The sequence below is a fragment of the Lampetra fluviatilis genome, chromosome 27 (assembly GCF_964198595.1).
Source record: "Lampetra fluviatilis chromosome 27, kcLamFluv1.1, whole genome shotgun sequence".
Classification (NCBI taxonomy): Eukaryota; Metazoa; Chordata; class Hyperoartia; order Petromyzontiformes; family Petromyzontidae; genus Lampetra; species Lampetra fluviatilis.
Genome location: NC_136301.1, coordinates 5,678,516 through 5,706,335, shown reverse-complemented (window position 1 = coordinate 5,706,335; position 27,820 = coordinate 5,678,516). Strand labels below are relative to the sequence as shown.

The following is a 27,820-nucleotide window of genomic DNA, read 5'->3' as shown; positions in this document are numbered from 1 at the left end:
GGAGGGGAGGGTGGGGAGGGGCTGGGTGGGGAGGGTGGGGCTGGGTGGGGGGTGGGAGGGGTGGGGCTGGGTGGGGAGGGGCTGGTCACCCCGTGGTGCCCTTATAAAACTCAACGTTTAACCTACTCACACCGGCTTGCGCCCGCCCTCACAGTCGGCCATATTTGCGGAATACACCACGCCGCCGTTGACCCTGGCCATTGACCGAGCAACCCAACGTTCCTACCAGCTCCCTCCGCAGGAATGTATTTAAATCCACCTCGTAGTTTTGAGCCATTTCCTCGCGGATTATCAGTTTTTACGATACCCCGTTGTGACACACCTCTGCCCCCACTGTAGGTTGTGGCAACTCGTGTCGGCCACGATGTTCACAGTCATCGCGGGCATGGTGAGTTTTCGATTTTCGGTGTCTTTGAGAAAGTGATTTCGGCGGATATATTCACTTTTCCCCCTTTGCGCAGAAGCAGCGTGCAATGATCTCTTCATTCTGCGAACGATTGGGTTATTGGAGAGAACATCTGAAACAATCCGATTCATGTATTGATTTTTTTGGGTTAGGCCACATAATTATATTTGGGCACATTTGTGTCGTTAAGAACCCTCCACCACCCAACATGCGCCACCACGGCGGCGAGATGTTAACTCCCTCGCCTGGTGTACATGAGGTCGTGGGTTCAATCCCAACCCTGACCGCTGCTGTTTATTTAGAGTTTGCATGTCTCTCTCTCTGTGGTTTCGTGGATTTTTATCCGGGTCCTCTGGTTTTTCCCTCCGCAGTTAGAATCAACATCACGTCTGTAGAGGATTTGGCTGCTATAAATTTCCACACGATGATAAGCCACTTCGTTGAGCTATCATTTGTGGCCAGGTCGCTTCTGAATAAAAAGAGCTATGTAGCTCAGTGGGCCTCATCTGTAAAAGTTAAAGTTAAAATAGTTCATATCTACATTAATTCAATCGTGGCATGTACAGTACAAGCGTTTGACGTGCCGATTATTGTCATCATTTTCAGCTCAACGGTGAGTTTGACAAGAATTCTTGCAATCTAATTCACCCATTGGAAATTGTTTGATGATGAGGAGAAACTACATCCAGGCACTATGCGCGACTGGCCTGTATTACCAGCGCCTGCAAAACGTAACCCCCCCTCACTCACATCATCGTCGTCTCGTTCGGCAGTTACATCACTCCGCATCAGTCCCCGCCCGCTAGGCGCTAGGCCTGTATTGTTTGAATTCGGGCCTGGGATCAGGACAGAGTGGCAGAGCATCACACCTGTCCCATCTCTTGGCCGCGATAAACGCCGGGCCTAGCAAATGTCCTGGTCAGGGGCGGTTTCTTCGTTAGGGCGATTGGGCGACGCACCACCAATCTCATTCAACCACAGTTACGCTAGGCGTTACTGTGCCTCTGGATATAGTCCAATCAGCGTCATGTCACGTTCTGTGGAGTACCGCCTCTTTCTGGGCGATTTCACTCCGGCTGAGAATCGCCCCGAGTGGCCCCATAGGCTTACATTCAAAGATGTTTTTTTTTCGAACGGGGGGCGCTGCAATGCATTCTCTATGGCTTCCGGGAGGGCTCGCACTAACGTGCCTACGTCATCATACGTAAGCACGTTTCAGTCAACAATATTATTTGTCGCCACCTAGTGGAATCTTTAATAAAAGAAACTGAGTGGATTGTATTAATAGTGAGTATAGAAACAAACAAGATGTATTGTACGAGTCACTTTATTTTTCATTAATATTAAAGAAGTGAAGTTGCCTTTACATGCTTAAGCTGTTAATTTATCCATTGCATGGGTGGACCTTATCCTTATCAATCATCCAAACATTTGCCCCCCCTGAGAGATTTTGCAGGAGCCGCCACTGGTCCTGGTTAACCCGGCAATTTGGAGGCAGGATTGGTGGATCACACAGTGAGGGAACCGTGATGCTCTGAGAAAACTAGTTACCTTCATGTTGCCATGCAGTAAGTTTCTGACGGGCTGTTTTTTGTGAAAGTTGAGTATTCTCTCCTTGCACGCAAGCCCTAGTCCAAGCCACGCTGTTTCCTCCCACACACTAACGAACTCACAAACAAAACACCTCGTGAAAGACGCAACGCACAAGATCCCTGGATTTGATCTTCCACAAAGCTCACGGTCCACCCTAAACCGCATCATGGCAGATGCAGATACCTGATACGCAAATTAAACGACGCAATAATGCCAGATCTGCAAATACGAATGAGACACCACGCCGATGATGATGATGATGCACTCCGCTGCTCCTGATGCGGTTAATTATCCGGCTTGAGCCACTTGAGTTTGGGGAATCCTTTGAATGTGTTCTGAGTCTTCCGAAAGTTCCCTGCAGCCAGTGTGGGTAACCGCCTAGCGGGCGGGGACTGATGCGGAGTGATGTAACTGCCGAACGAGACGACGATGATGTGAGTGAGGGGGGGTTACGTTTTGCAGGCGCTGGTAATCCCGGACAAGCTTTACGAGGTGCTGTTCGAGGAAAGGAGCACTCAGGGCTCTCTGTCCATGAGGCTGTACGGAGGAACTTTGCTGTGTGAGTCACACATACATGCACGCATACACACACGCATGCGCACACACATACACACATACACACACACATACACATACACACACACATATACACACACATATACACACACATATACACACACATACACACACACGCGTTAAAAGATCTCCCGTGTATCCTTCAACGGACTGTTTCTGGGAAGAGCTGTCAGCGAGTAGCAGCGCCTATGAAGGCCGGCACGTGGTCACACCACGCGCCTTTCGCCTTCGTTTATACATCGCACGAGGCACTCGCTTGAGGCTGAGTCGACCTAGGGGAGACCCCAGGACCGGTTCAAATATTCGCCGCTGTTGTTGGCCTTGAGCGGGAATCGAACTCGGGTCGCCGGGTTTCGTAGCGCAGCGCGCTGACGATTGTGCTACTGTACCCCACACACACAAACACACGGTGCATACGTGTACATACGTGTACATACGTGTACATATGCAGACAAAGACAAAGATCCCTCGTATAGCTTAACGGACTGTTGGGGCAAGTGCTGTTAGTGAGCACCTCTGAAGGATGGCACGGCACACGAGGGGGTGGGTGGCCAGCACCACGCTCGGCCGCCTTTGTCTCCCCAGTGGCGATGTTTACACACCGCACCAGGTACTAATTTGAGGCTGAGTCGACCTAGGGGAGGCCCAGGACCGGTTCAGATAATCGTCGCACTGGCGTTGGCCGTGAGCGGGAATCGAACTCGGGTCGCCGGGTGCGTAGCGCAGCGCGCTAACCGCTACACTACCTCTCCCCACGCACATGTACAGACGTGTGTGTACATGTACATACGCAAATCCACGGTCACAGCATTGGCTGCCGCTTGTCTTTCCACTCTCGTCCACGCCCCCCCCCCCCGCCCCCTTGGCTGCAGGCATCTCGCTGGTGCTGTGGAACGCCTTCTACACGGCAGACAAGGCCATCATCCGATGGAGCCTGGCCCTGCAGGCTTCTTACTTCATCGTGCAGATGGGAGGTGAGGAGAACTCTTCCGGCGCGACATTTCTCGGGCCCCCAACCACCGCTCGACGACGTTCGTGGCCCGGCCGGGATCGTAGGGCGCCGTTCGGCCTCTTGGCGCCGTCGCTGGGTGGACGGAGTCGCGAGTCGGGGGGCAGGCCCCCTAACCCCACGTTGTTAAATGTCCGATGATGCTGGATGCAATTACCAGCGAAACGTCGTACTCAAATTGTAAATGTTGTGGTTTCACGCTTCAACACACCGGTGGGCTAAAGCAGTGAACTATTTGACTTTTGTCAACGTGACACTTTTTTTTACTGATTGGCCGTGTCGGGTGGTGGAGGGTTACGACACATTTATAAATAACGCGATCTAAACCCAAAAACGTTGATTATGAATGATTACGAATAAGTAATATTATTTTTTTTACTAGTAATGGAAGAACTCCACGAATACAGGAAGTGTCCCCGAAGCTTTCCATAACGTAAGGGACCGTGGCCAATTACAGCCAACGTCAGTTGACCGTGGACAATTACAGGCGACGTCAGTTGACCGTGGACAATTAGAGCCAAGTCAAAACATAACATATAAAAAATAATTTTAAAAATACATATATATTTTCTTTTTTATGATAGAATATAGCAGAGGTGGGACAAAGTCATTGTTATGCAAGTCCAAGTCGAGTCGCAAGTCATCAAATTCATGACTCGAGTCTGACTCGAGTCCAAGTCACATGACTCGAGTCCACATCTCATAGGTGGGACAAAGTCATTGTTATGCAAGTCCAAGTCGAGTCGCAAGTCATCAAATTCATGACTCGAGTCTGACTCGAGTCCAAGTCACATGACTCGAGTCCACACCTCTGGAATATAGTATTGTCATCAGTATGACATGAGTATACCAAGTTTACAGTCGATACCACATTGGGAAGTGGATTAAAATTGAGTTACAAGATTTGAAGATACAACAACAACAACAACAGAAAGAGTGAGTTAAAGGAAAGCGTATAAAAAAACACTTAAATTTCGATTTAAAGCTTTCATGACTGCAGGGATTTATATTCTTGGTTCTTTCGGTAAAGTCACGTAGAAGGAAAATAATAAAATAATAAAAATAAAACAAAAAAATTCTCACGACGATTCGGCCACAACACAAGGAGCCGTCCTCAGGTGAATAACAGAGCCGAGGAAACGTCGTGAGAATGTAATTGTTTAATGTTTATTATTTTTTTATTTCCCTTCTACGTGACTTTACCGAAAGATCCAAGAATAAAAAAAACACTTGTTTTAGAAACTGCAACCGCCCGCCCACCGCCTTCGACCGATTGGCTACGTACGGCGCGCATAGAAGTTCAACGCATGGTACCGTACGTTCGCACGTTCGTACGTTCGTACGTTCGTACGTTCGTACGTTCGCACGTTCGTGCGTTCGTACGTTCGTACGTTCGTACGTTCGTACGTTCGCACGTTCGTACGTTCGTACGTTCGCACGTTCGTACGTTCGCACGTTCGTACGTTCGTACGTTCGCACGTTCGCACGTTCGTACGTTCGCACGTTCGCACGTTCGCACGTTCGCACGTTCGTACGTTCGCACGTTCGTACGTTCGTATGGTACGGTATCGATGCGCGGCAATCCGGGGCAGAACGTGAAGCGAAATCGCGCCCCAAGCGTTCGGGGGCCTCCCGCCAGCTCGCCTCGAGTTTGATGTTCTTCCGCCCGCAGCCCCCGATCAGCACGGTTGGCTGCGTACAGAGCGAAAGAAGTTCCAACGCGCGTTTGCCCGTGCGAGCGTCTGCCAAGTTCGCCAGCATTGATTCGGGTCGTGGCGGACTTTGCCGAGGATGCCGGTGCGGAGTTGGCTCACCGGCGGGGACGATGGGGGCACGTTTAAAAAGTACCTTTTGTTGAAAAGTGGAGCTCACGGGCAGTTAGGTGAATTTAACCGTGCAGGATGCTGACAGGCCTTCCCTTTTAACGCCGATTCAGAAGGCTCACGGAGCTTCCTCGCGCGTGCCACAACGAACGCGGGGCTCTCGAAGCCAGACGTGAACATTTAAGACTCTGCTCAACGGCGTATCGCTCGTCCTTAAAACCTTCAAACAACCTTCACCTTCATAACCTCGCCAGCCCCTCACTTTCCCTACCATCACCCTCCCTTGCCATCCCTTCCCCACACCATCCCTTTCCCCCATCAGCCGACACTAATGTACCATTTATAATTCTTGTAAAGCGCTACATGAAACCCTCCATAACGTAAGATCCCAGACGAAATAAAACTTCCCCTCAGTTGCTTTACACTGAAACAAAAACGAAATGTTACTATGACATCTCGCTGGCAAAACCGAGCCCCCCCCCCCGCCCCTTCCGAGGGGGCGTTGTTCATGTTTTTGTTTTCTGTTTGTTGCGGTTGCACCCGATTCAAGAGCCGAATGGCTCACAGGGCCATACCTAATACATGAACTTGAACTACCGTGGGGTGTGGCACAATGCGTTCGTTGCCGCACCAAGTGGGGGCCCCACCCCCCCCCCCCTCTCTGCATCCCCATCGAGTGCCCTTTGCGAGTTCTGCGATTTCAAGAGTCAGCTTTATCTGGAGGTTCGGGAACAGGAGCGCCACGGGGGCTAGGAGATGTTAACTACCTCGCCTGGTACGCAGGAGGTCGTGTGTTCGATCCTGACCCTAACCCCTGTATATTTGGAGTTTGCGTGTCTCTCTCATTATCATCATCATAACGGGGGCTAGGAGATGTTAACTACCTCGCCTGGTACGCAGGAGGTCGTGTGTTCGATCCTGACCCTAACCCCTGTATATTTGGAGTTTGCGTGTCTCTCTCATCATCATCATCATCATAACGGGGGCTAGGAGATGTTAACTACCTCGCCTGGTATGCAGGAGGTCGTGTGTTCGATCCTGACCCTAACCCCTGTATATTTGGAGTTTGCGTGTCTCTCTCATCATCATCATCATAACGGGGGCTAGGAGATGTTAACTACCTCGCCTGGTATGCAGGAGGTCGTGTGTTCGATCCTGACCCTAACCCCTGTATATTTGGAGTTTGCGTGTCTCTCTCATCATCATCATCATAACGGGGGCTAGGAGATGTTAACTACCTCGCCTGGTACGCAGCAGGTCGTGTGTTCGATCCTGACCCTAACCCCTGTATATTTGGAGTTTGCGTGTCTCTCTCATCATCATCATCATAACGGGGGCTAGGAGATGTTAACTACCTCGCCTGGTACGCAGGAGGTCGTGTGTTCGATCCTGACCCTAACCCCTGTATATTTGGAGTTTGCGTGTCTCTCTCATCATCATCATCATAACAGGGGCTAGGAGATGTTAACTACCTCGCCTGGTATGCAGGAGGTCGTGTGTTCGATCCTGACCCTAACCCCTGTATATTTGGAGTTTGCGTGTCTCTCTCATTATCATCATCATAACGGGGGCTAGGAGATGTTAACTACCTCGCCTGGTATGCAGGAGGTCGTGTGTTCGATCCTGACCCTAACCCCTGTATATTTGGAGTTTGCGTGTCTCTCTCATTATCATCATCATAACGGGGGCTAGGAGATGTTAACTACCTCGCCTTGTATGCAGGAGGTCGTGGGTTAGATCCCGACCCTGACGCCTGCTGTACAGGCTGCTTCAAAAAAATGTGAACACTTCTGAGAATTTGCAACAACACCACGAGAAATGTGCCGCCTCCAGGGCTCTGGAGACCACCTGGAGAAGATTCCAGGCCACGCGTTGACGACGATGGCGAACAAGTGCAGACTCTTTGACTTTTCGAAGCTATTAACATGACATTTGTTATCACGTTACAGTGTATTATTATTATTATCTGTTTCTTTTTTCTATTGAAAACAATAGTCCCGTGTAGGTGTTCACATTTTTTTGAAGCACCCTGTAGATTTGGGGTGTGTGTGTATCACGCTCTCTCTTCCGCTCCCTGTTTTTTTTTCCGATCAGAGGAAACAAGAAGATGCTCAGTGTATTCGGCACTTTGCTTCGTTCGTCATTTCGTTTTTTTAATGCTTTGCTTCATGTAACCACCCAACCCCCCTTTTAACTGAAAGATTTAACAGAATATTTTTCGCTCTGCTCTCCTTACCCCTTCCCTCTCTATCTACCCCCCTCTCTGCCCCCCCTCTCTCTGTACCCCCTCTCTTCCTACTCCATGTCGCTCTCTCTCTCCCACTCTCTCTCCCGCTCTCTCTCCCGCTCTCCCGCTCTCTCTCCCGCTCTCCCGCTCTCCCTCGCCGTCGTCGTCCCACCCGGCAGTGACGGTGTTTGCCGTGTGGGAGCGGGGCACCGCTCCGGAAAACCTGGCCCTGCTGCTGAGCTCGCGCGCCCTCTTCACGCTCGTCGCCTGCTTCTACCACCGCAGCGTTGGGCGGCGCACCAAGAAGCAGCACTAGGGACGGGCGGCTCCTGGGGGCGAGCGAGCGAGCGCGCGCACGGACCCGCGACGGCGACGCACGCGTATGACGGCGTAACACGCGCACGCACGAACACACGGACCCCGCACGCAGCCAGCAGCAGCAGCATCACGCGAGCTTCATGCCCCCCTCCCCCAGCCCCCCCCCCCCCCCCCCCCCCCCAGACTGGAGAAGTCCACGTCGAGCGACGCAGCTCGTGCGTCGGATAGGGCCAGCAGACGACATTGGCAGGACCGTTTCGCGCGCGCGGATGTAGGAGGACGCGCGCACGGACACGCACTGCTACGGAAAGGCACGCACCACACACACACACGCACGCACGCTAGGACGCGCACACATAAGACTGTGCGCACGCACACGTGCGCGTGCATCAATAGGATCGAACACAGGTTTCAAGCTCGCGCACACAAACCACAAAACAACCACAATCCTGCCCCGCGATTTTATTTTACTTTTCTTTTTATGAAAGTCCGTTTTGAGTTTTTAAGTCGCCGCGTTGCTTTGGTCTGCTGTAGCCACCACTCCAGTCTGGTTTCACGTGGGAGCACGCACGCACACACACGTTTGTGAGTTCCATGCACACGTTAGGTCCAGCGTACGTTGGGTAAAATTCGCAACAACGTAAACAAAGGTTACGTTCCGTTCTTCACGACGTCGTTACTACACTGAATTTTGTTGTACAATCGACTGCACTAACCAGTTTTAACCTGCCTCTGTTTTTTGTTTTTGAGACTCAACACTAATGAGGTAGAGACTACGTTCTTCCTGGCCATGATATCATGACCTTTACATTAAAACTAACTTAGCTATCACGAAACTAATCCTCTGCACGAAAACAGAAATTACTCGTTTTTATGACCGTTAATTACACAAAGTAACGGTGTATTCCGTTAGTTGTTTGCCAACCTTAAAAAACAAAGCTATATTGCGATTCAAACGGCTCACATCTTTGGGTGGATATTTGGCAGATTTCTAAATACTGAAATAATAATGCAGGTTTCACACGTAGGCTTTCGCGACCAATAACATCCATAATATAAATGTCATTTTGGGTTAGATCGCGTAAATATAAATGTGCCGTTAAATCCGCTACTGAAATAGGAGGACTTTCTTTCACAATACTGGCGATCGCCTGATGAAGCTGGATGTTTGTAATCACCAGCGAAATATGGTACTCGAATTGTAAATGTTGCGGGTTTACCCTCCGGCACACCGGTTAGTGCTGTACTAGTAACTAATTTTCACGTTTTGTTTACGTGACAAACCTTACGAATTGGCTGTGTCGGGGCAGTGGTGGGTTTAACGACACATTGAAATAGACGCGATCTAACCCAGAAAAAAACTTTCATTATTAATAATAATGCCGCCTGCAAAGTGGCAGACTTCTGCGTGGTCTGCTGCTTCCTTCCAAGCACATCGCGTGGATCCAACTGGGGGTTACCCGCCCGGGTGTCTGCAAACCAAACCTAGGGGCCACGTTCAACCCTCCAGCTAAATGTTGTTGAACCTAGCGAGAACTCCGAAGAATCGGAAACTTTACTTAGACTGGAGGAATCCGATGAGCCATGAAGATCTTTTTTTTTCGCAGTCGTCCAGCATAGGGGGGGGGGGGGCCTCATTTCACGAGACTAAAAACCCGGGGTCACGGAAATGACAAAAGCTAAAACACAAAGTGTCATTACACGAAACAGAAAAGAGAAATCAGCGCAAGAACAATTCCCGGGGGACCGTGAGCGTCGTTTGATGCCGGCACGTCCCGGTGCCGTGAGCCAATCACAGCACAAGCGACGCATCCAGAGAGGTTTCCATGGTCTCAGCAGGGCCAGTGTCACTTGGCACGAATATTATCGGAACGATTTTAAAATGTGAAGTGGGAGAAAACTCTCGGGGGGGGGGGGGGGGGGGGGGGAGAGGAGGGGGGCACTTGGCCTGCTCTTCCACGCGGACCAGACGTGTTGGAGGATAAAGAGTGGGCGTGCCCAGATTTTACCGCACGCCCGCAGCCTGGCGATCGACTAACTGCGTTGTGTGTGTACCCATTTACTCTGTTGGGTGGACGCAGGCGAAACGGTGGGGGGGAGGTGGGGGGGATTTCATAAACTTGCACCGGACCGGCGACTTCTGGAGGTCCACTGCACCCCGTCAGCTTCCTGAATAGTTGTAGTAATAACAATAATGTTGCGTACGTACGTTGGAACTTCTTTCGCACCGTACGTAGCCAACCGTGCTAATCGGTGGTGCGGGGGAAGGACAACAAACTAAACGCAAAGAAGCCGTTCTAAAGAAATAGATTTCTAATCTAGACGATTTAACAGTGCAGAGCTCCCCAGCGGCTTCCTAATATCAGAGGACAAGGGCGTTCCAGACGGCCGCAGAAGCGCCATCTGAAAGCACCGCGCGATCCGGTGACCGTCTTAGTCCGATCTGTTAGCCCAAGGCCGCTGCTGCGAGGATGACCCGGAGTTCGCGTTTATCCAGGAAAACTGTGCCGAGTCTCAAGGAGAGTCCAACATTGGGATGTTTGGCCAATTCCTTTTTATGAAATGTTTTGCATATTATCCTACGAATCCTAATGGTGCCTTAGTTTGGCTCGATGAGACTCAAAAAGGAAAAGGCATTATTACTATTACAAATGTGACCATCGTGAATTTCGTCTCCACGCCCTTAACAACTTCTCTGCTTCTCTATTTCTTGGTAACAGTTGTCTCTGTGTTCTCTCAGCCTCTGTCCCAGTCTGCTGTCACTCTGGTTTCGGAGCCACTGCTCTCTCTCTCTCTCTCTCCCCCCTTGCTCTCTGTGCTCTCACTGTTTCCAGTGTGCACGCTGTCTCTGCGCTCCGTCCTCTCTTGCGATTGATTTTATTTCGCTTACGCCGGCAACAAACGTTCAGGGCCTTCTCTCTCCTCTCCTCTTGCCTACTATAGTCTCACTTGGCCTCTCTTCTTCTGAATAGTGAGCTATGCCCCCACGAATTAAGCTCGAATTCAATCCTCCACCCCTGGATCTGTCAGCCCTTGGCTGGCGGATTTTCAGGTTGTGAATCACAACGTTCCATATCCCCTGCACAGGGAGGTGCCAATTATTTAGCCTCGCGATGCTTTATGCATTCCAAAAAAAAAGAACAGATTTATGAGTGTCAACTTGGGAACACGAAATGGGCGTATTGAAGACGCATTCTCTGCCATGCTTTGCTTGCGTCTGGCAGATCACAAATCTTGCCTCCACTGGTGGCTCTGTCCAGTTGTGTGAATGTGGCTTAATTATATGACCCCCACCGTGCGATCTGGGGCTCAAATCGACCTCGTGGGAATCTAGTCCCAATGCCAATCCTGCTTTTTATTGTTTTATTGTGCCAAAACAAAGCACTCTGCCATGCTTCAATCGCCTTCTGCCAAAACTTGTGAATCGCATGATTTGTTTACATGCAATAACGTGTACACTCGAGAAGAGCGACCAGTTTTGCCTGCAGGAGACACCGAAAACATTTCCACCAGCGTTGAGACACCACGAGATGTCTGTGAAATGTTTTCCCCCACCGCCAGAGTTGTCGGCCGTGCGTGCTGAACAGCAGCGTTGATTTCTTTGAGGACTGCCCGTGAAGGTTATCAAGGAACAAAAATCCCAGAGCAGCTGACATTCGCCCAAAAACAAATCCGCGCGAGAGCAAGTGCAGGACACCGTTAAGACGCTCAACAATTGCCTTCGTGCAAGTCCACGCATAGAGAGCTCTTACACCACGAGGAACAATTGCAGGAATAAAACTCAGCAATAATAATACGCGCATGTGCATCCGCCGTTCACCACCGAACAGCGGTGAAGATATCACCGTGAAGCTGCAGTGCAAGAACAAAAAAAATTAACCCGTAAAAACAAAGTTTTTCACTATAAATCCTTTATATGCGTGTTCAATGGGCCACAACCCAGCCCACATTGGTCTTTGAAACGAGCGGCTAGAGTCCTCTCGTCCTCTGGCTTGAGATGGCTGCCACCTATGGGTCAGATGATTGCCTGCCACCATTAAGCAATTGGTAATTAAATATAAAAAAAATTTACCTAAAAAGTGTAACATTTTGGAAAAATAATTTCACGAAAGGAAATTGTCACGCACAACGAGTCTGTGTGCAAAATGTCAGCTCGATTGGATCACGGGAAGTGGGTTAAAAAACGACCGAAAGATTTGCACGGTCGTAAGCGCGCAAGCAAGCAAGCAAGTGAACTTAATATAAAGGATTTAAAAACTAACTTTCAAATGCCACTCAAGAATTATTGTTGCACGTTTCACAAACGAAGCTGGCTGGCTTCCCGTGGCAATCTGTGGGCTTCGATTCACATCTCCCCCCCCCCAACTTGCTCTTGGCACTCAGCCCCTCCCCTTGTCCTCCAGAACCCCACCTATGGCGGTGAAACAAGATACCAACAATTCAATTGTATTCTCTATATTTTGTATAAGTGCATTATTATTTCCAACCAAATTGCATCCTCTATATGAAAAAAAATGTGGACATTAAAAATTCAGCTTCCACGATACGAGTAAAATGATCCATTTCCGTACCACCTCTTATCTAATTTGTTCCATTAAATCATCCGCATCCATGACATACTCAGATATTTATTCCACAAACACCACTTACGGCATGTATCTTAGTTACGCACGGCTTTAGTTGTATCTACTATCCTTGAATATATCTCTCATATTCTAATTATTCATGTTGCTTGTCAAAAACTGATCCAAAATGTTGTAAATTTTTGTCTTCGACGTCAGTCAATGGTCGGTATTGTCCTTTGCTAACAGGCCGATGGGACCTAACGGTAACATATTCGAGTAATTGATTTTGAAATGCAGGCAAATTATTATTGGTTTCCTGTCCAGGACCGTGCCCTGTCCAAGCTTGAGCCTGAGCAGTCTGGGAAACCTGTCGCCGGGTTTTCAGGTGGCAGGAATTGAATTGTGCCCGAGATCTGCGACCGTCGCTTGTGTTGAACTTCATTTCAGTTCCACTGCACAGTTTTGACAATGCCCATGCGTACGTGTGTACGTGCGTACATGCGTAGGTGTGTAGGTGTGTATGTGCATAGGTGTGTACGTGCGTACGCCGAACCTCTTTCGCGCCGTACGTAGCGAACCGTGCTCGTCGGAGGTGCGAAAGAGACCGAGGCTGACTTGAGAAAGATGCCCGGGTTCGGTCTGCAGTGGAATATGCGGCAACCCGACTCCCATCTACCACCCCCCTCCCCCCCCTCAAATCACGTGGTGCCCCCCTTTCGGTGCTCTCTTTACTGCGCTCTTCAATCGCCGCTGCAAAGCGACGAACTCGAGTTTTTTTTTTTTCTTCTTGGATTTAAATGGCATCGTAGGGATTGTTTGGAACAGCGAGGCCCCATCGCGGAGCGAGATTACACGGGCCCAATCACGGGATGTGCTCAGTGCAATCATGGGAAGAGAAAGAGAGAGCTGGGAAGGAGGAGGGTAGAGACGCGGTGCGCCGCTTGACCAGAAAAGTGCCCTGGGCTCACCAGTCCAAAGTTGTCATGGCTACCATTCACTCGCGAAGCCGGAGTTAAATTGGTCAATCGCCTGCCACGTACACCGTCGGCTGTCACGCGTTTGCACAGTCAAACAATCAAATCGGAGCCGAAATCGATGTTTCCCGCGGCATTGGGGCGATGCGTGTGTGTGCGGTGAAAGAGCGGCGTACGAGGAGGGAGATAGGCAAGATCTTTTTGGATAGGAATCGCAGCATTGACACGTCGATAGGCCGAGTTCATTTCACGGTGGGGCGAGCCATTGCTTCCTCTGTTGGGCTACGGGATATGTTATTGTCCTTGTTCTTGTCAGAGCGCCGGCCGCTATGACAATGTATTTATCTGTATGTTTGTATGTTGAACTTGTTTCGCACCGTATGTAGCAAACCGCCCCCATCGGAGGTGCACAATCAGTGCAGCACAACCTTCTAGTCAGTGAGCACCGCACGTCATTCGGCTAACCCCTTTCCCGTTCTGAGATGCGTCTGCAAGTTTTCAGGGGTGGTCCCGTTCACCGCCGAATCACGGAACGCGTAAATTTTATTGAGAGAGGCGTAGCAGCGCCGCTTTTTAAAAAGTCTTTGTTACTCACCACAACACGACGACCGCCGCTCTACGACAGCTGGCGCACAAACTGTGCTACACGCCCTTCCGCGTGGCCTTTTAGACGAAAATCTGATGACGTACACGTACTTCATCGGAATGGTTAAAGGGTTAACAACAACAACAACAACCCGGGACCACTCCTTCTGCCAACACTTTGGCATTTATTGAGTTAGTGTAGTGAAGGCACCTATAAAATAAAAAGTGGTATAGTTTTATAATTACGAATGCTAACATTAATGGGGGTTTTTTTTTGGTTTGTTATTCTTTTAATTAGAAACAAGACTTGTGCGTTAATTATTGTCATTATTGCATTGCCCGAGTGGGTGTTGTTTGGCCCTGGAGATGCGGGGGCCCGTCATGGTGGCCCGGGTAGTTGGTGCTCTGGAGAGCGGCAGAACGTCGATCGATAATCGATCGATAATCGACGTTTGCTCGCCGGGTCGATCATGATGACGATGGCATCGGCCGTGATTTCTCACCTGTCGGAGTTGGGCCGCGCGAAGGCTGGCTGCCATCTTAATCTCCCTGCATTATCTGTATTATTATTCTTGTCCTGTAATCCTATTATAATTTCTTCTATAATAGATTTGAGTCTCTCTAGCAATCGGATGCATCCGAGATCAGATGCTTTCTGGATGTTTAAGCCAAGTCATTTAATCAAGATGACAGAACCCCAGGCAGGTATTTATCCACGTGCCGTGGTGGTGGATTAATCACACGACTATTAAAAACAATCGATGTCTCGAGTTTCCTGGCTGGCTGCTGGCTGGGCGTCTTTACCACCCTGCTCCACTTCGGAATTTTTTCCCAAGGTCTTGAAAAAACTTTTGTTCAATGCAGGGGTGGGTCAGAAAGTTACAACAACAGTACAAAAACACGATAGGAGTTCAAAGTATAGGAAAGGTAAGCAAATCACAAAAAAATCACGTGAAATAGATAAAGTATATAAGTTCAAATTGCGTAAGTACACCAATCCCAAGCTTGGGCAGCGGAAGCAAAAACAGTCCCAGACCACCTCAAGATAGCACACAGCAGTCCCGCAATAAAATGGCACATTAACGTTGAACTATTACATCTGGTAACCCCATTATCAATTTCCTCCTCATGCTGCTGCTGCTGTTGCTTCTGCTGCTGCTTCTGCTGCTTCTGTGAGAGCGATAATCCTTTCAGTCTAACCGTGGTTTCACTACACGAGGCAGGCCGTCAGCCCAAAATGCCAATGGCGCCAAGGCCTGAAACGGAACCTAGTAATGTGAAAAGGCACATTATGCGCGTGTGTGCGTGCGTGCGCGCGCGCGAACGAACGCTATCGGTGAAATGTGATTCAGAGTCTTTCTTTTCTTCACCTTTCATTTCGACGGGAGGAACCTGACGAGCCTCTGCCAGGGCGACGTTCCTTTTGGTGTAACTGCGGTCCAATACGTTGCGGGTCGTAGACCCAAATTCCAATGTCGCCAAGGCCTCATAAGAAGCCTAGTAATGTGAAAAAAAGGGATTTTTGTGTGTGTGTTGCGGAGAGATTAGAGCGTTTCCCTCTCTAAGTTGCGTGAGCCGTGCTTGGGCCCAGGTGGGGTTAGGGGTTCACTTTGTTCGGTTGTTGGGCAATGGCCACCCCGCTGTCAGGTGACACCTGCCTCGCCTACCTCACCTGAGTTCGCATCTCGAGTGAAAATATTTTTTAAGTAAACAGGTTGTGTGCGTGCGTGCGTGTGTACGTTTTGCGTAAGTCTTTGTACTCGTACTAAACTACCTCTGTATTGGGTTTGTAAAAGAAAATATTTTTGTGAATATTTATCCGGCGAACTGTAAAAGGAAAGCTTCGACGATTGCGCGAGAGGGCAGCTTTTTGACCCTCTTAACAAAAGCGACGTCCATGCTCTTTCAACCACAAACTCGGTGGCTCGCACCAGCCAGTGGAAACACAGCCCCAAATCCATCCGCAGGCGCGAGGTTCCAAAATGTGCCCGACGCGTTCAGACGTTGATCCATTGCGGGTTGTGCCACCGATTTGGCAGGCAATCAGTGGAGCCAGCGTTATCTGCCCTCTAGACGGCGGCAGCCGATCACAAGTTTAGGGTTGTTGGGGGGTGTGCAGAAATTCCGCCGCGGTGCAACTGGCACAGCGGTGTGATCTCCGTCCCAGCGACCGGCCCAAGCGATTGGACCTGAGCCATTCGACACGAGATAGGACCACCAGAACTTTGGAAATTGTTGGTAGCACCGGCTCTGGATATTTGTGGTTATTCCACGCTTCCACGAAGAAGAAATAAACAGTTGCACGTTTACGAATGCGACAGTGGTTTTGAGGTTTCTATACCTGTCAAACCATACGGTTTTACCCCTATTCTTCTAGAGGGAAATTGAGTTTTTAAGTCCATATGGCGTACAGCCGTTTCAATGCGGGCAACATTTTTTTGTCAATTTGTTTGCGTTTCTCCCTTGTGAACGGGACTTTGTAGGATGAACGTTGAGATTAATAAGGGCACAGCATGACCAATAAGGTCTGAATTGGACTGTAATAAGGTACGGCACTGATAAGGGGTTGACAGGTGTGGGTTTCAATTGGCATGAATGATGCTATATTTAAAAATATTAATTAATTGTAATAAATGGTTTTATGCCTCCCCCTGTAGAGCTGTCATTTAATGTGCAGAGCCAATCTCCTACGCACTGTGTGGCTTTTTAAACGCTGCCAAAAGAACCCTTCTGCAAATTTCGCATGAGAGGTTTGTGGTGCCGCAGGTACCTTGCTATCATGCACGCCCAACAATAACAATGGCCACCATCCACCACTAAGTCGGGGTGACATCACCACGGCGTTCGTGCCAGGCTAGGTGCACCTCGAGGCCACGCGAAGTGCCGAAAGCTCGCTGCAGGCAGGAGGTTGCGGGACAGGCCCGGGTGTTGCGGGTTGACTGACTTGAGATGATGACTGGCAGATGCGCACCAGCTGTTGCTGCCCACTGTGCCGTCTCGCCACGTTTTTTTGTTGTTGCGAGCGTCCCACCTGCACCCTCCAATAGTTGTTGGTGTTGTTGTTGTTGGAGGGTGACTGTCTCCGGGGACCCGTCGCTTACGAGCCTCCTCCACGGAGGTCGATCTTGACACCCGCCGGTTACCACACACCATGTATGGTAACCGTATACACACAGGAAGACGCGCGCGCACACACACGTGGTGTGTACGGATCACAGTTAAGAGGTAAACAGCCAAACGCCACCGTTCCTCAACATTCCCTCGTTTTCCACTGCCGGATTGTGCCGCTCTCGCGCAATTTGGCCCCACATGGGATTTGTTTGCAAGTTAACGTCTCGCCACGATGCAGAGATGTTAACTAGCTCGCCTGGTCTACAGGAGATCGTGGGTTCGATCCCGACACTGACGCCTGTACTATTGAATTTGGATGTTCTCCCCGTGGTCCCGTGGATTCTTCTCCGGGTCTTCCGGTTTTTTACACCACATTTAGAATCAACATCGCGCGCTTCGAGTATTCGAATAGTATAATACTCTACTACTACTACAGCCGCTTCGTTGAGCTATCATTTGTGACCAGGTCCCTTCTCAAAAAGAGCTACACAGCTTCGTGGGCCTTACCTGGTAACATAAACAGTTTTCGTTTAAGTCAAGCACTCTGACCACACGGCCAAATACAATAAACAATTGGGCCTTACTTGTCCGGCCAGGAAAGCCTGTCCCGACGGGTCTCGAAACTCGCGTGTCATGGGGTCACGCTTTCGTACGTTTGGAAATGTTCGGCTGTGAGAGGCACCGCAAGCTGCTGGAGATAACCCCACGCAGAGCAGGGGAATAATTGGACCAGGAGAGTGGACAGCTGAGGGCTTGGAACCCAGGACGCCTGCGGTGTTGGCTCGGTGTGCTCCAACACGATCATCATCATTGTGAGCCCCGTGTCGCGATGGTGGTAGTGGTGGTGGCGGTGGTAGTGATGGTGGCGGTGGTGGTGGTGATAGTGGTGATGGTGGTGGTAGTGGTGGCGGTCATGAACCATCAACGGTGGACGGTCAGAAATGTCACCGGCCCTGCCATTCCCTTCTATCAAACGTGCCATTCCGGCTGTAGCAGATGCTCGCAAAAAAAGCCACTTTGGGGGAATTTGTGTGTACCTGTATGTACGAGTGTGTTTTGGGTATGCGTTGTGTGTAATATGGATTGTGTACACGTGTGTTAGGTGTAGAGTGCATGGTGCTGGCCACCCCCCCCACCCGCTCGTGTGCCGTGCCGGCCTTCGTAGGTGCTGCTCGCTAACAGCACTTGCCTCCGCAGTCTGTTACAGGCTATTGCGAGGGATTTTTTGTAGTTGTGCGTGGGGAGCGGTGGTGCAGCGGTTGGCGCGTTGCGCATACAAACCGGGCGACCCAAGTTTGATTCTTGCTCACGGCCACCACCAGTGATGGTTATCTGAACCGGTCCTGGGCCTCCTTTAGGTCTACTCAGCCTAAAATGAGTACGCGGTGCGGTGTGTAAACGGCCGGGCTTGGTGCTGGCCACTCACCACCCTCGTGTGCCGTGCCGGCCTTGATAGGTGCGCGCTAACAGCACTTGCCCCAACAGCCCGTTAGGGCTATACGGGGGATCTTTGTGTTTGGGTTGGAGTGTGCATGCATGTTATGAGTGCATATTTACAAGTGTGTGCGTGTGTGTCGACTGCAAAGACAAAGATCCCCCGTCTAGCCTTAACGGACTGTTGGGGCAAGTGCTGTTAGCGGGTAGCGCCTTTGAAGGCCGGCACGGCACACGAGGGGGTGGGTGGGTGGCCAACAGCACGACTCTGCACATTGCAAGAAATGCGCAGAAACTTCCCCCCCCCCCAAAAAAAAAACACAATTGTTGGGATGGTCTCACACACTGCCACCAGCACAGAGGAGAGACCAATTCCGGCAGGTTGTAGCTGCTGTCAAGGTGGAGTTTCCGGCACGTTCCTTGCGTGACGAGGGCGCCACGGTACGGGATGCCACGTTCTGAAATCCTCCATCCCAGATTCACCCCCCCACCTCCCTCAACCCCCCATCCCGCCTTAGCACCACCCCCACTCGGACCGAATCGGCCAGGAGGATCAGGCCACAAGGCTTGATGAGGGCCTTCGTTTAGAGGGAAAGAAATGTGGCCAGCAATCTGGACGATGGTCCAGATTTCGTGTTTAAAATCGGCTGACTTTCTGCTCCAAACGTGGTGGAATAGACGGCCATAACCCCCCGCCCCCATCTCCACCAACCCTCTTATTTGTTGCAGATGCAGGGGAGTGCGTTGGCGCAGTTGATTTTATATCCGCTAGAGAGTGTTAAGGACAGCAGGTCCTTGTTATTTTAGGCGGTGAACGCTGACGCGTTCCTCATTGGGACTGGCGAGATAACAATTTCTTTTTTTTATCACGTAGGCTTTCGCGACCAATATTGTCCATAATACGAGGTTTTTTGGGGTGTAAATCTTGTGTGGTGCTGTGCTAATAACGACTTGGCCACGATCTGTTTACGTGACAAACCTCACTGTTTGGGTTGTGTCGGGTGGTGGCGGGTTTAACGACACGTTTATATATTCACGCGATCTTAAACCAAAACCCCTCTATTTGTGGAGTTCATTTAATATCGCACACACGGCGAGCTAGTGGCAAACCACGACGGGGAAACCCTGCGCTAGTTAGCCGCACGCTCTTCAACAATTACGGCTTGCGACGTTCACGTTGGGAAATAAGCCACGGACATCTTCTTGGTTCTTTCGGTAAAGTCACGTAGAATGGTAATAATAAAATAATAAAGGTCTGTCTTCTCGACAGACCTGTTCTTCACCTGAGGACGGCTGCTTGCGTTGTGGCCGAAACGTCGTGAGAATTGTATTTTATTATGTTTTATTTTTATTATTTTATTATTTCCATTCTACGTGACTTTACCGAAAGAACCAAGAAGATGAATCCCTGCAGTCACGAAAGCTTTAAATCGAAATTTGTCCGTAATTTGTCAACTAGCGTTAACGGGAACGTTTGTAAATCGAGGCGCGCCAGTCTTGTCGTTATTAAAAAAAAGTGTCCGTAATCTCTCTTCTTGGTTCTTTCGGTAAAGTCACGTAGAAGGGAAATAAAATAACAATAAAATTGCATTTTTCACGTAGAAGGGAAATAATAAAATAACTTTTATTATTTTATTATTTCCCTTCTACGTGACTTTACCGAAAGAGCCAAGAAGATAAATTACGGACACTTTTTGCGGTGAACGAAATCGAACGAAATCGAAGGAAATTTCACTCCGGCCACGCGCCGAGAGACCCATCAAAGGAGAAGCCACCCGGGTCGGCTGTGTTGTCATTCCCCCCCCCACCGCCCTCCCTGTGCTCTGTCACGTTTCCCTTCCTGGCTCCCCTTCATTGGAATAAACTTCCACTCCACATCAAACAGGCAACTTCGCTCACCGGTTTTCGTTCCTCCCTTAAGACTCGTCTTATTTCAATCGCCAGAGGTGTGGACTCGAGTCATGTGACTTGGACTCGAGTCAGACTCGAGTCATGAATTTGATGACTTGCGACTCGACTTGGACTTGCATAACAATGACTTTGTCCCACCTCTGTCAATCGCGTATCGCTCTACGACTTGCTGTCCGCATCCTTAAAACTTTAACCATCCTCCACCTTCCCCTGCATAATCTCGCCTCTCCCTCTCCCTGCCATCACCCTCCCTTGGCATCCCTTCACTCTCTCCGACACTCAAATCCCATCATCCATTTTCCCCATCAACCAATGACCAATGCACAATTTCTAATTCTTGTAAAGCGCTTTGACAAAAGCGCTCTATATATATTTGAAAACTAAATCCAAGTCAAGATAAGATCCGTCCGTCACCGTGTCGCGGTGTGGTCCATGCAGAGGCAGCAGCAGCAGCAGCAGGGTCTTTGGTGCCGTTGTCTGTTTAAATTTATTAGTATTCGATCGTTTAATTATTCATGTTTTCTATTTTAGAAGTTTTGTTTTGGTGTCGCGCAAAGCGATCTAGGTGTGTTTATTTTTGGGTGTAGAGTTGCAACGACTCGTCCGAAAGAACATATCCCTTATTTGTTTGTATCAACTCAATGGGAAAGGGCATTCCCATTCACGACATTTTAGTTTTACGCCCGCTTATTGAAGAACGCGTCCCCCGTTTCGTCAATCGAGGGATACTTGCAATCCAACATTTATAAAGCGCCTTGAATCAGGGATCTCAAAGCAGAGGGTACGCGACAGGGCAGCAACAGGCCACTCGACACGGTAAAATAATTGCTGAAAGCCATTTACTGAATTAGCTAAAAGTTGATCAATTCGGAAGTGGAGAACGTTTTTGGTTTTAAGACGAGCGAACCATGAAGATCTGAGATGACAATCCGCTGCGGTTAGAATCCCGTTCTTCAAACGTACACGAATATTACGCCGTCTCTACGCCCGTTAAATCGCATTTTAATACGTTTCGCGAACAATAGTTTAAGCCTGCTTATCCGTCATATATAAATTGGAATGGGGCTTTCATTTTCCCCCGTAAAAAAATACGTAACAGAATGGGAATTACATATAGCAGTGTAAGATACTGATGTCATGTATATTGTCACCGTTGCTTGCACGAATACAATGTTGACTTCACTACCAATTTATTTTGATTTGCTTAACGGGTTATTAGAGGCGGAAGTAGGACAGATAAAAGCCCTTTCTTCTATCATACCGTACATTGTTTTTGTTTCAGGCTTTCTTAGGTACAGTACTTGTTAAAACTACAATAATCGTATGTTAATTCAAGCCAGCCTTACCACACACGTGACCAACCAATGTGTTATTATTTTTTACTGACGTGTAATCAAGATGCGTATCCACAATTATTGCTTTCGTTGTCCAATATTTATTCCCTATATTGTAGGCGCCCTTACGGCCCCCCTCTCACCATCTTCCCGCAGGTCGCGTGAAAGTCGGCGGGCTTTTTGACCTCCCCCCCCTACTGTCGTGAGTGACCACCACCCTTAATTTTGGAGCTTTCGTGACTGCAGGGATTATTCTTTGGTTCTTTCGGTAAAGTCACGTATAAAGATAAAATAATAAATTAAATAATAGCATAATACGACGCTTCGATTGCAACACAACCAATCATCATCGGGTATAAAAGAAATAGCAACAAAAATCTAACCAGAAAACTATAGACAGACATATAAGCAGACAGATATCACAAAGATACACAAAGTGCCGATACGTGTTCTCTCTCTGTGTATCTTTGTGATATCTGTCTGCTTATATATCTGTCTATAGTTTTCTGGTTAGATTTTTGTTGCTATTTCTTTTGTACCTGATGACGATTGCTTGTGTTGCAATCGAAACGTCGTATTATGCTATTATTTAATGTACTATTTTATCTTTATACGTGACTTTACCGAAAGAACCAAAGAATGACCACCACCCTTTTATTTTACCGCGTGAATAAATTTGGCGGAAGACTCGCGAAGTAACACAACAAAATCGGCTCCCGTTCTCGCAGTGCTCACAAGCTATTGTGGGTGGAGGCCGTTCCGTACGACAGGATCGCCGCACGATTTGACCTCCACAATTCATACGCCCTTCGATGTGACTTTGCCTCAGTGCGAGCAGGAGACCTAATGAAGGCAAAACAAAAAAACTGGCACAACTTTTAAGCATCTTGCTTTTTAACCACAGCGTGTGTCCATGCCACACACACTATGGACCGTTTTGCAAACCCACCGTGGCCTGCGCTGGAAGAGGAGGAGGAGGAGACGCGATAGAAAAACCACGCGAACTCTTCTCTATTCTTAGGTTTTTTCGGTAAAGTCACGTAGGTAAAACATTAAAATTAATACAAGTAAAATAAAATAAAAATCACGACGTTTCGGAGGCAACACAAGCTTCCGTCTTCAGGTGGAACCGTCACAGCCACGACAGCTGTATCAAGTAAATGAGAGATTGCAGGAGCTACCACTCCGTTTGTATAATGGTTGGAGAGGGGGGAAGGGCCAAGTACAGCACACTTTTTATTCATATGGTAAGGTGAGGCTTAAGAGGGTGAGCCTTTGTTATGGAGAGGTACGGTTTGTGACTCAACCTGGCCTACCTAACAATAGTGTGAAAAGGAAAAAAAACAACTAAACATGGTAAACCTGTAATAGTTGTCTGTCAAATAAGATTGGCCAAATAAGTGTAGTTAAATCTTTTTTGCATGGTTAATCACATCTTTCTCTCTTCTCTCTCGCCCGAAGCCCTCTCGTCGTGGGCAACAGCAGCAGCAGAAGCAGACTTCGACATTGTGGGCATTCAGCTTCGGAACCACATTGCCGCCTACTTACGCAGGAATACAACAGAACTATTCCAACGTTTGAAACAACAACAACAAAGAAAAAGAAGCCACACCTTAGTTGTGGTGGGTTTCAGATGTTGTGATATTTGGTTTTAGGTCATCTTGTTGCTGCTTCGTGGGACCATGGAAAATTAAGTTAAAGTAAAGTGCATTTCCATCTCGCGTTTAAAAAAAGAAAGCAAATCTCGCCGACGTGTGAGATTTCTCACAAGCAACGGATCCAATGTCTCTCGTTTTCAATTTGCATCGAATGGAACAAATGCCGTTGACACTTCTGCTATCTGCGGTTTTGGATGGATGGATGGGACTGCTGTTGCAGATAATTAGCTGGAGCAGCAGTTATCCCACCCCCCACCCACCCAAACAACAACATTTCAAATGCATTAACACCAGTGGGGGTGGGTGGGATGGTGGGTGTACGTGGGAGATAAATGGTAAGATGGGCATTGAAATGTCGCTGTCCTGCACACACCCACGACACACGCACGTATGTATGTTGCACTCCATTCTCACCGTACGTTGCCACCGGTTGCGAATTGGAGGTGAAGGGGGGTGGGGGTAAGGACAACAAACTGAACGCAAACGGCATCTCTAAGGAAATGAGTTTTCGATTTAGATTGGAAAGTGCTTTGCTCCAGTGGCTTCCTCGCATCCGAAGGATGAGCGGCGCTCCGGTGACCGTATTTCTGTTGTTATTGCGATGGTGCCTATGTGGCCTACACCCCCTGGTGTCGCATTTTGAGCACAGGTGGCAGAACAAAGGAGATTAGCCCGCGTGCGTGTGAGAGAGAGCAGTGCAGCGGCGTTGCAGAAAAAAACTGGCGTCTTGCCACGCCGCCGCATTGCGTCCGCGAGTCTGCGAGCTGCTGTTGGTTGCCTGTAGGACAAAGACAAAGATTCCCCCATATAGCTTTAACAGACTGTAGGGGCAAGTGCTGTTAACGAGCACCTATGAAGGCCGAAACGGTACACAAGAGGGTGGGTGGCCAGAACCACGCCCGACCGCCTTTGTCTCCCTAGTGGCAATGTTTACACTGCATCAGGTACTCATTTGAGGCTGAGTCGACCTAGGGGAGGCCCAGGACCGGTTCAGATAATCGTCACTGGTGTTAGCCGTGAGCGGGAATCGAACCCGGGCCGCCAGGTTCATAGCGCAGCGCGCTAACCGCTACACCACCGCTCCCCATAAGAACACACACACACGCACACACACAAGCACACACACACACGCACACACACACGCACACACAAGCACACACAAGCACACACACACACGCACACACACGCACACACACACGCACACACACACGCACACACACAAGCACACACACACACACACACGCACACACACGCACACACGCACACACACACGCACACACACAAGCACACACACACGCACACACACACGCACACACACAAGCACACACACACACACGCACACACACACGCACACACAAGCACACACAAGCACACACACACACGCACACACACGCACACACACACGCACACACACACGCACACACACAAGCACACACACACACAAGCACACACACGCACACACACGCACACACGCACACGCACGCACACACACACAAGCACACACGCACACGCACGCTGACTGCTTCGCTGCTCTGGCTTCTGTGCAGGTCGAAGCAGAGGGGGCTTTTGTCGACAGAGAAATCTTCTTCCGCACGTTCATTTGCGTTCAGCGGACGTGCCAAGGATTTTATTTTTTTGGAAAGGCTGTGTCCTAGGCCTCAGAACAATAGTGGGGGTGAGGTTAAGGTGGGTTTCATCTGCCCAGGGAACAGTACAGGCCCGGCCAACCTATCATAAGGGTAATTTTTTGTTTCATTAATGGGTCCAATATTTAAACAGGTTACCTTCGCCCCAAGGAAGAGTCTGTTATGACAGTGTGTTTCTCGATCGATGGTATTGTGCCAATATAGAGCGCTAAATATCATCCGTCTGTCCTCCAGAAATAAACTTGCGGGCTAATATCATTATTCACTCTGACAATTATTTACCCACGAGAGCCCTAAAGAATCGCACGGAGCGGCCTGCCAAGTCCTGCGACGTTTAATCCCAACTTTGTAATCTGCGGTGTCATTTTTCATATTTGGGGATGTTTTGACCAATGCCAGTTTGTAATGTATGGCGGGGGGGGAGGGGGGGGTAGCGATGGGAGCAAAACCCGGAGGAGACCCCATGCGTAACAGAGGAGAGAATATCCAAAAGGGCGCGCCAAGACGGGAGTAAAACCCGGGACCCTTGTTTGCTGCGGGGCCACAAACCATCACCTCCGCATCCACCCAGCCTCCCTGCCGTGGACATCGGCACGCGCGGCATCTCGTGATTGCGACGGTGTAACGTTACGGTATCACGAACGCGCTCTCTCTCTCACTCTCTTCACAGCAGATGGCAACGTTTTTTTTTATTTGGTATCGCTCCATAAAAAAAAAATCAGTGGGGGGCATTGGCAGAAATCAAACCCCAACCGTCGCCCCGCTAAGTGGCTCGGTGATTTTTCAAGACGGTGACAATCACCGAGCCACCGCGAACCGGTTTGTTTATTCCACTCGACGTTTGCGTTCCATTTTAAAACCCCAATGTCACTTGAGGCTCAAACTCTGTCCACCTTATTTTTTATTTACATTTTAGCACGTGCATTTGTAGACTTTTCTTCTTTCGAGTGTCGGCTATAGGGAGGGGAAAGCTTAGCGCCGGTTTTTGGGACGTGCCGAATCGTCATTGTACCGTGACATACCTGTCAACTCCTTATCAGTGCCTACCGTATTAAAGACCAATTAAGACCTTATTGGTCACCCCCGTGCCCTTATAAATCTCAACGTTCATCCTACAAAAGTCCCGTTCACGAGGGAGAAACACAAACACATAGACAAAAATTTTTGCCCGTATTGAAACGGCCGTACGCCGTATGGACCTGACAACTCAATTCCCCTGTACAAGAATACGGAGTAAAACCGTGTGGGTTGACAGCTTATGGCCGTTACAACGACGAAGAGAGAGAGAGAGAGACGTAGAGGGTCTGCGTGGAAGTGCTGACACACAATCCTGTGCCCTATTCCTGTGCGCGCAGTACAATTGACATCAGCTCCCCGGGCGCATTCGTAACTCTTTACGTGACCCCCTCTTCATCCCCGGTGGGACGTGAGGCTACAAGGTTCGCATTTATAGCTTTGTCCAAAAAAAAACATTTTCACGAGAGAGAATTATGAACCGGTCAAAAAAGGGCTTTGAGAGCTGGACGCGACACATTCTGAACCGTCACATCTCGCCAGATGTTCGATATAATGAACACACCCCAATTATCATTATTCACTGTGTCGTGTTGTTGTTGTCGTTGTTGTTGTCGTTTTGGGTCCCTTAAATCAAGCGATAGTCTGCTGCAGTTCGTGCGTCCCCCGTGTTTGTTTGTTTTTTGCAAATGAAGAAACGACGAACTGATGGAACTGATGGCTATCTTGCGACAGTCATCGTCACGCAGTTTTAGCCACCAAGGTTGCATTATTTCAAGTTGACGAAATGTCTGCGATCGATTTGGGCACCCAAAAAAAAAGGTTGTCGCCACTCATTCCACGCGGCGGTGAAGGAACATTTTGGTTGACGAGCTGAGTTTAGTAAGTAAGAACGTCTGTCTTTGCGCGCCCTTATGAGTAGCGGTCCATCGCGAGTGCGCGTCAACCGACGACGACGCCACTTTTGGAGTCTGTTGCAGAACGGGGCTCAGGCTCAGGGATGGATCCCGAACGTGAGCTGTGAAGAAGACATCTCACGTGCTTCTTATCGTACAGACTCGCTGTAGGCACCGTCAAACAACAGCAACAACGACATTATCGGTTTCTCAAAACGATTTGACTGCCCTTCGCGTGACCTCTTCGCCTGCTCGACAACGAAAAGAATGGGGTCTCTTTCAAAGATGTTTGATGAAAAATTGGTGAAATTTCACGTGCGAGTTGTGTGTTTACCCAAGAAAAAAAAAACTACAAAAAAAATTGCCAGTCCTGTTCTTGTTTATTGGAAAGTGATTTGTGCCAGTAAAATTTGGTTTGAGTCTTGTTTTGCGTGTCAGTTAGTTATCACTGCGAAACGTTTACCCGTGTGTCCGGGATGTCAGGTGAGCCCTTCCCAAACGAGAGGCGATTCCTGTTTTTGTCCACCATTATTACCATCGGTGCCATCTAAACTTTCAACTAAAACTTTAATGTTTTATTTTAACGGGTAATGCCCCCTGAGCTTTATAGCTCTTTCTCAGAAGCGGCCTGGCTGTCACAAATGATAGCTCAACAAAATGGCATTGTGTGGACATTTATAAGCAGCCAAATGCTGCCAAAGCACGATGTTAATTCTGAACGTGGAGGGAAAACCGGAGGA

General features: G+C 49.0%; 1 protein-coding gene across 1 annotated transcript in view; it reads left to right on the top strand.

Moving 5' to 3' along the window:
- Nucleotides 1-13,213, top strand: part of LOC144942334 (tumor protein p53-inducible protein 11-like) — a 38,183-nt gene extending 24,970 nt beyond the window's left edge. The window contains exons 4-7 of the mRNA XM_078869140.1: nucleotides 340-388; nucleotides 2,462-2,558; nucleotides 3,448-3,549; nucleotides 7,814-13,213. Coding sequence (XP_078725266.1) covers nucleotides 340-388; nucleotides 2,462-2,558; nucleotides 3,448-3,549; nucleotides 7,814-7,950 — 385 coding nt within the window. The 3' untranslated portion in view covers nucleotides 7,951-13,213. The remainder of the gene's footprint in view (nucleotides 1-339; nucleotides 389-2,461; nucleotides 2,559-3,447; nucleotides 3,550-7,813) is intronic.
- The last annotated feature ends 14,607 nt before the right edge of the window (nucleotides 13,214-27,820 follow it).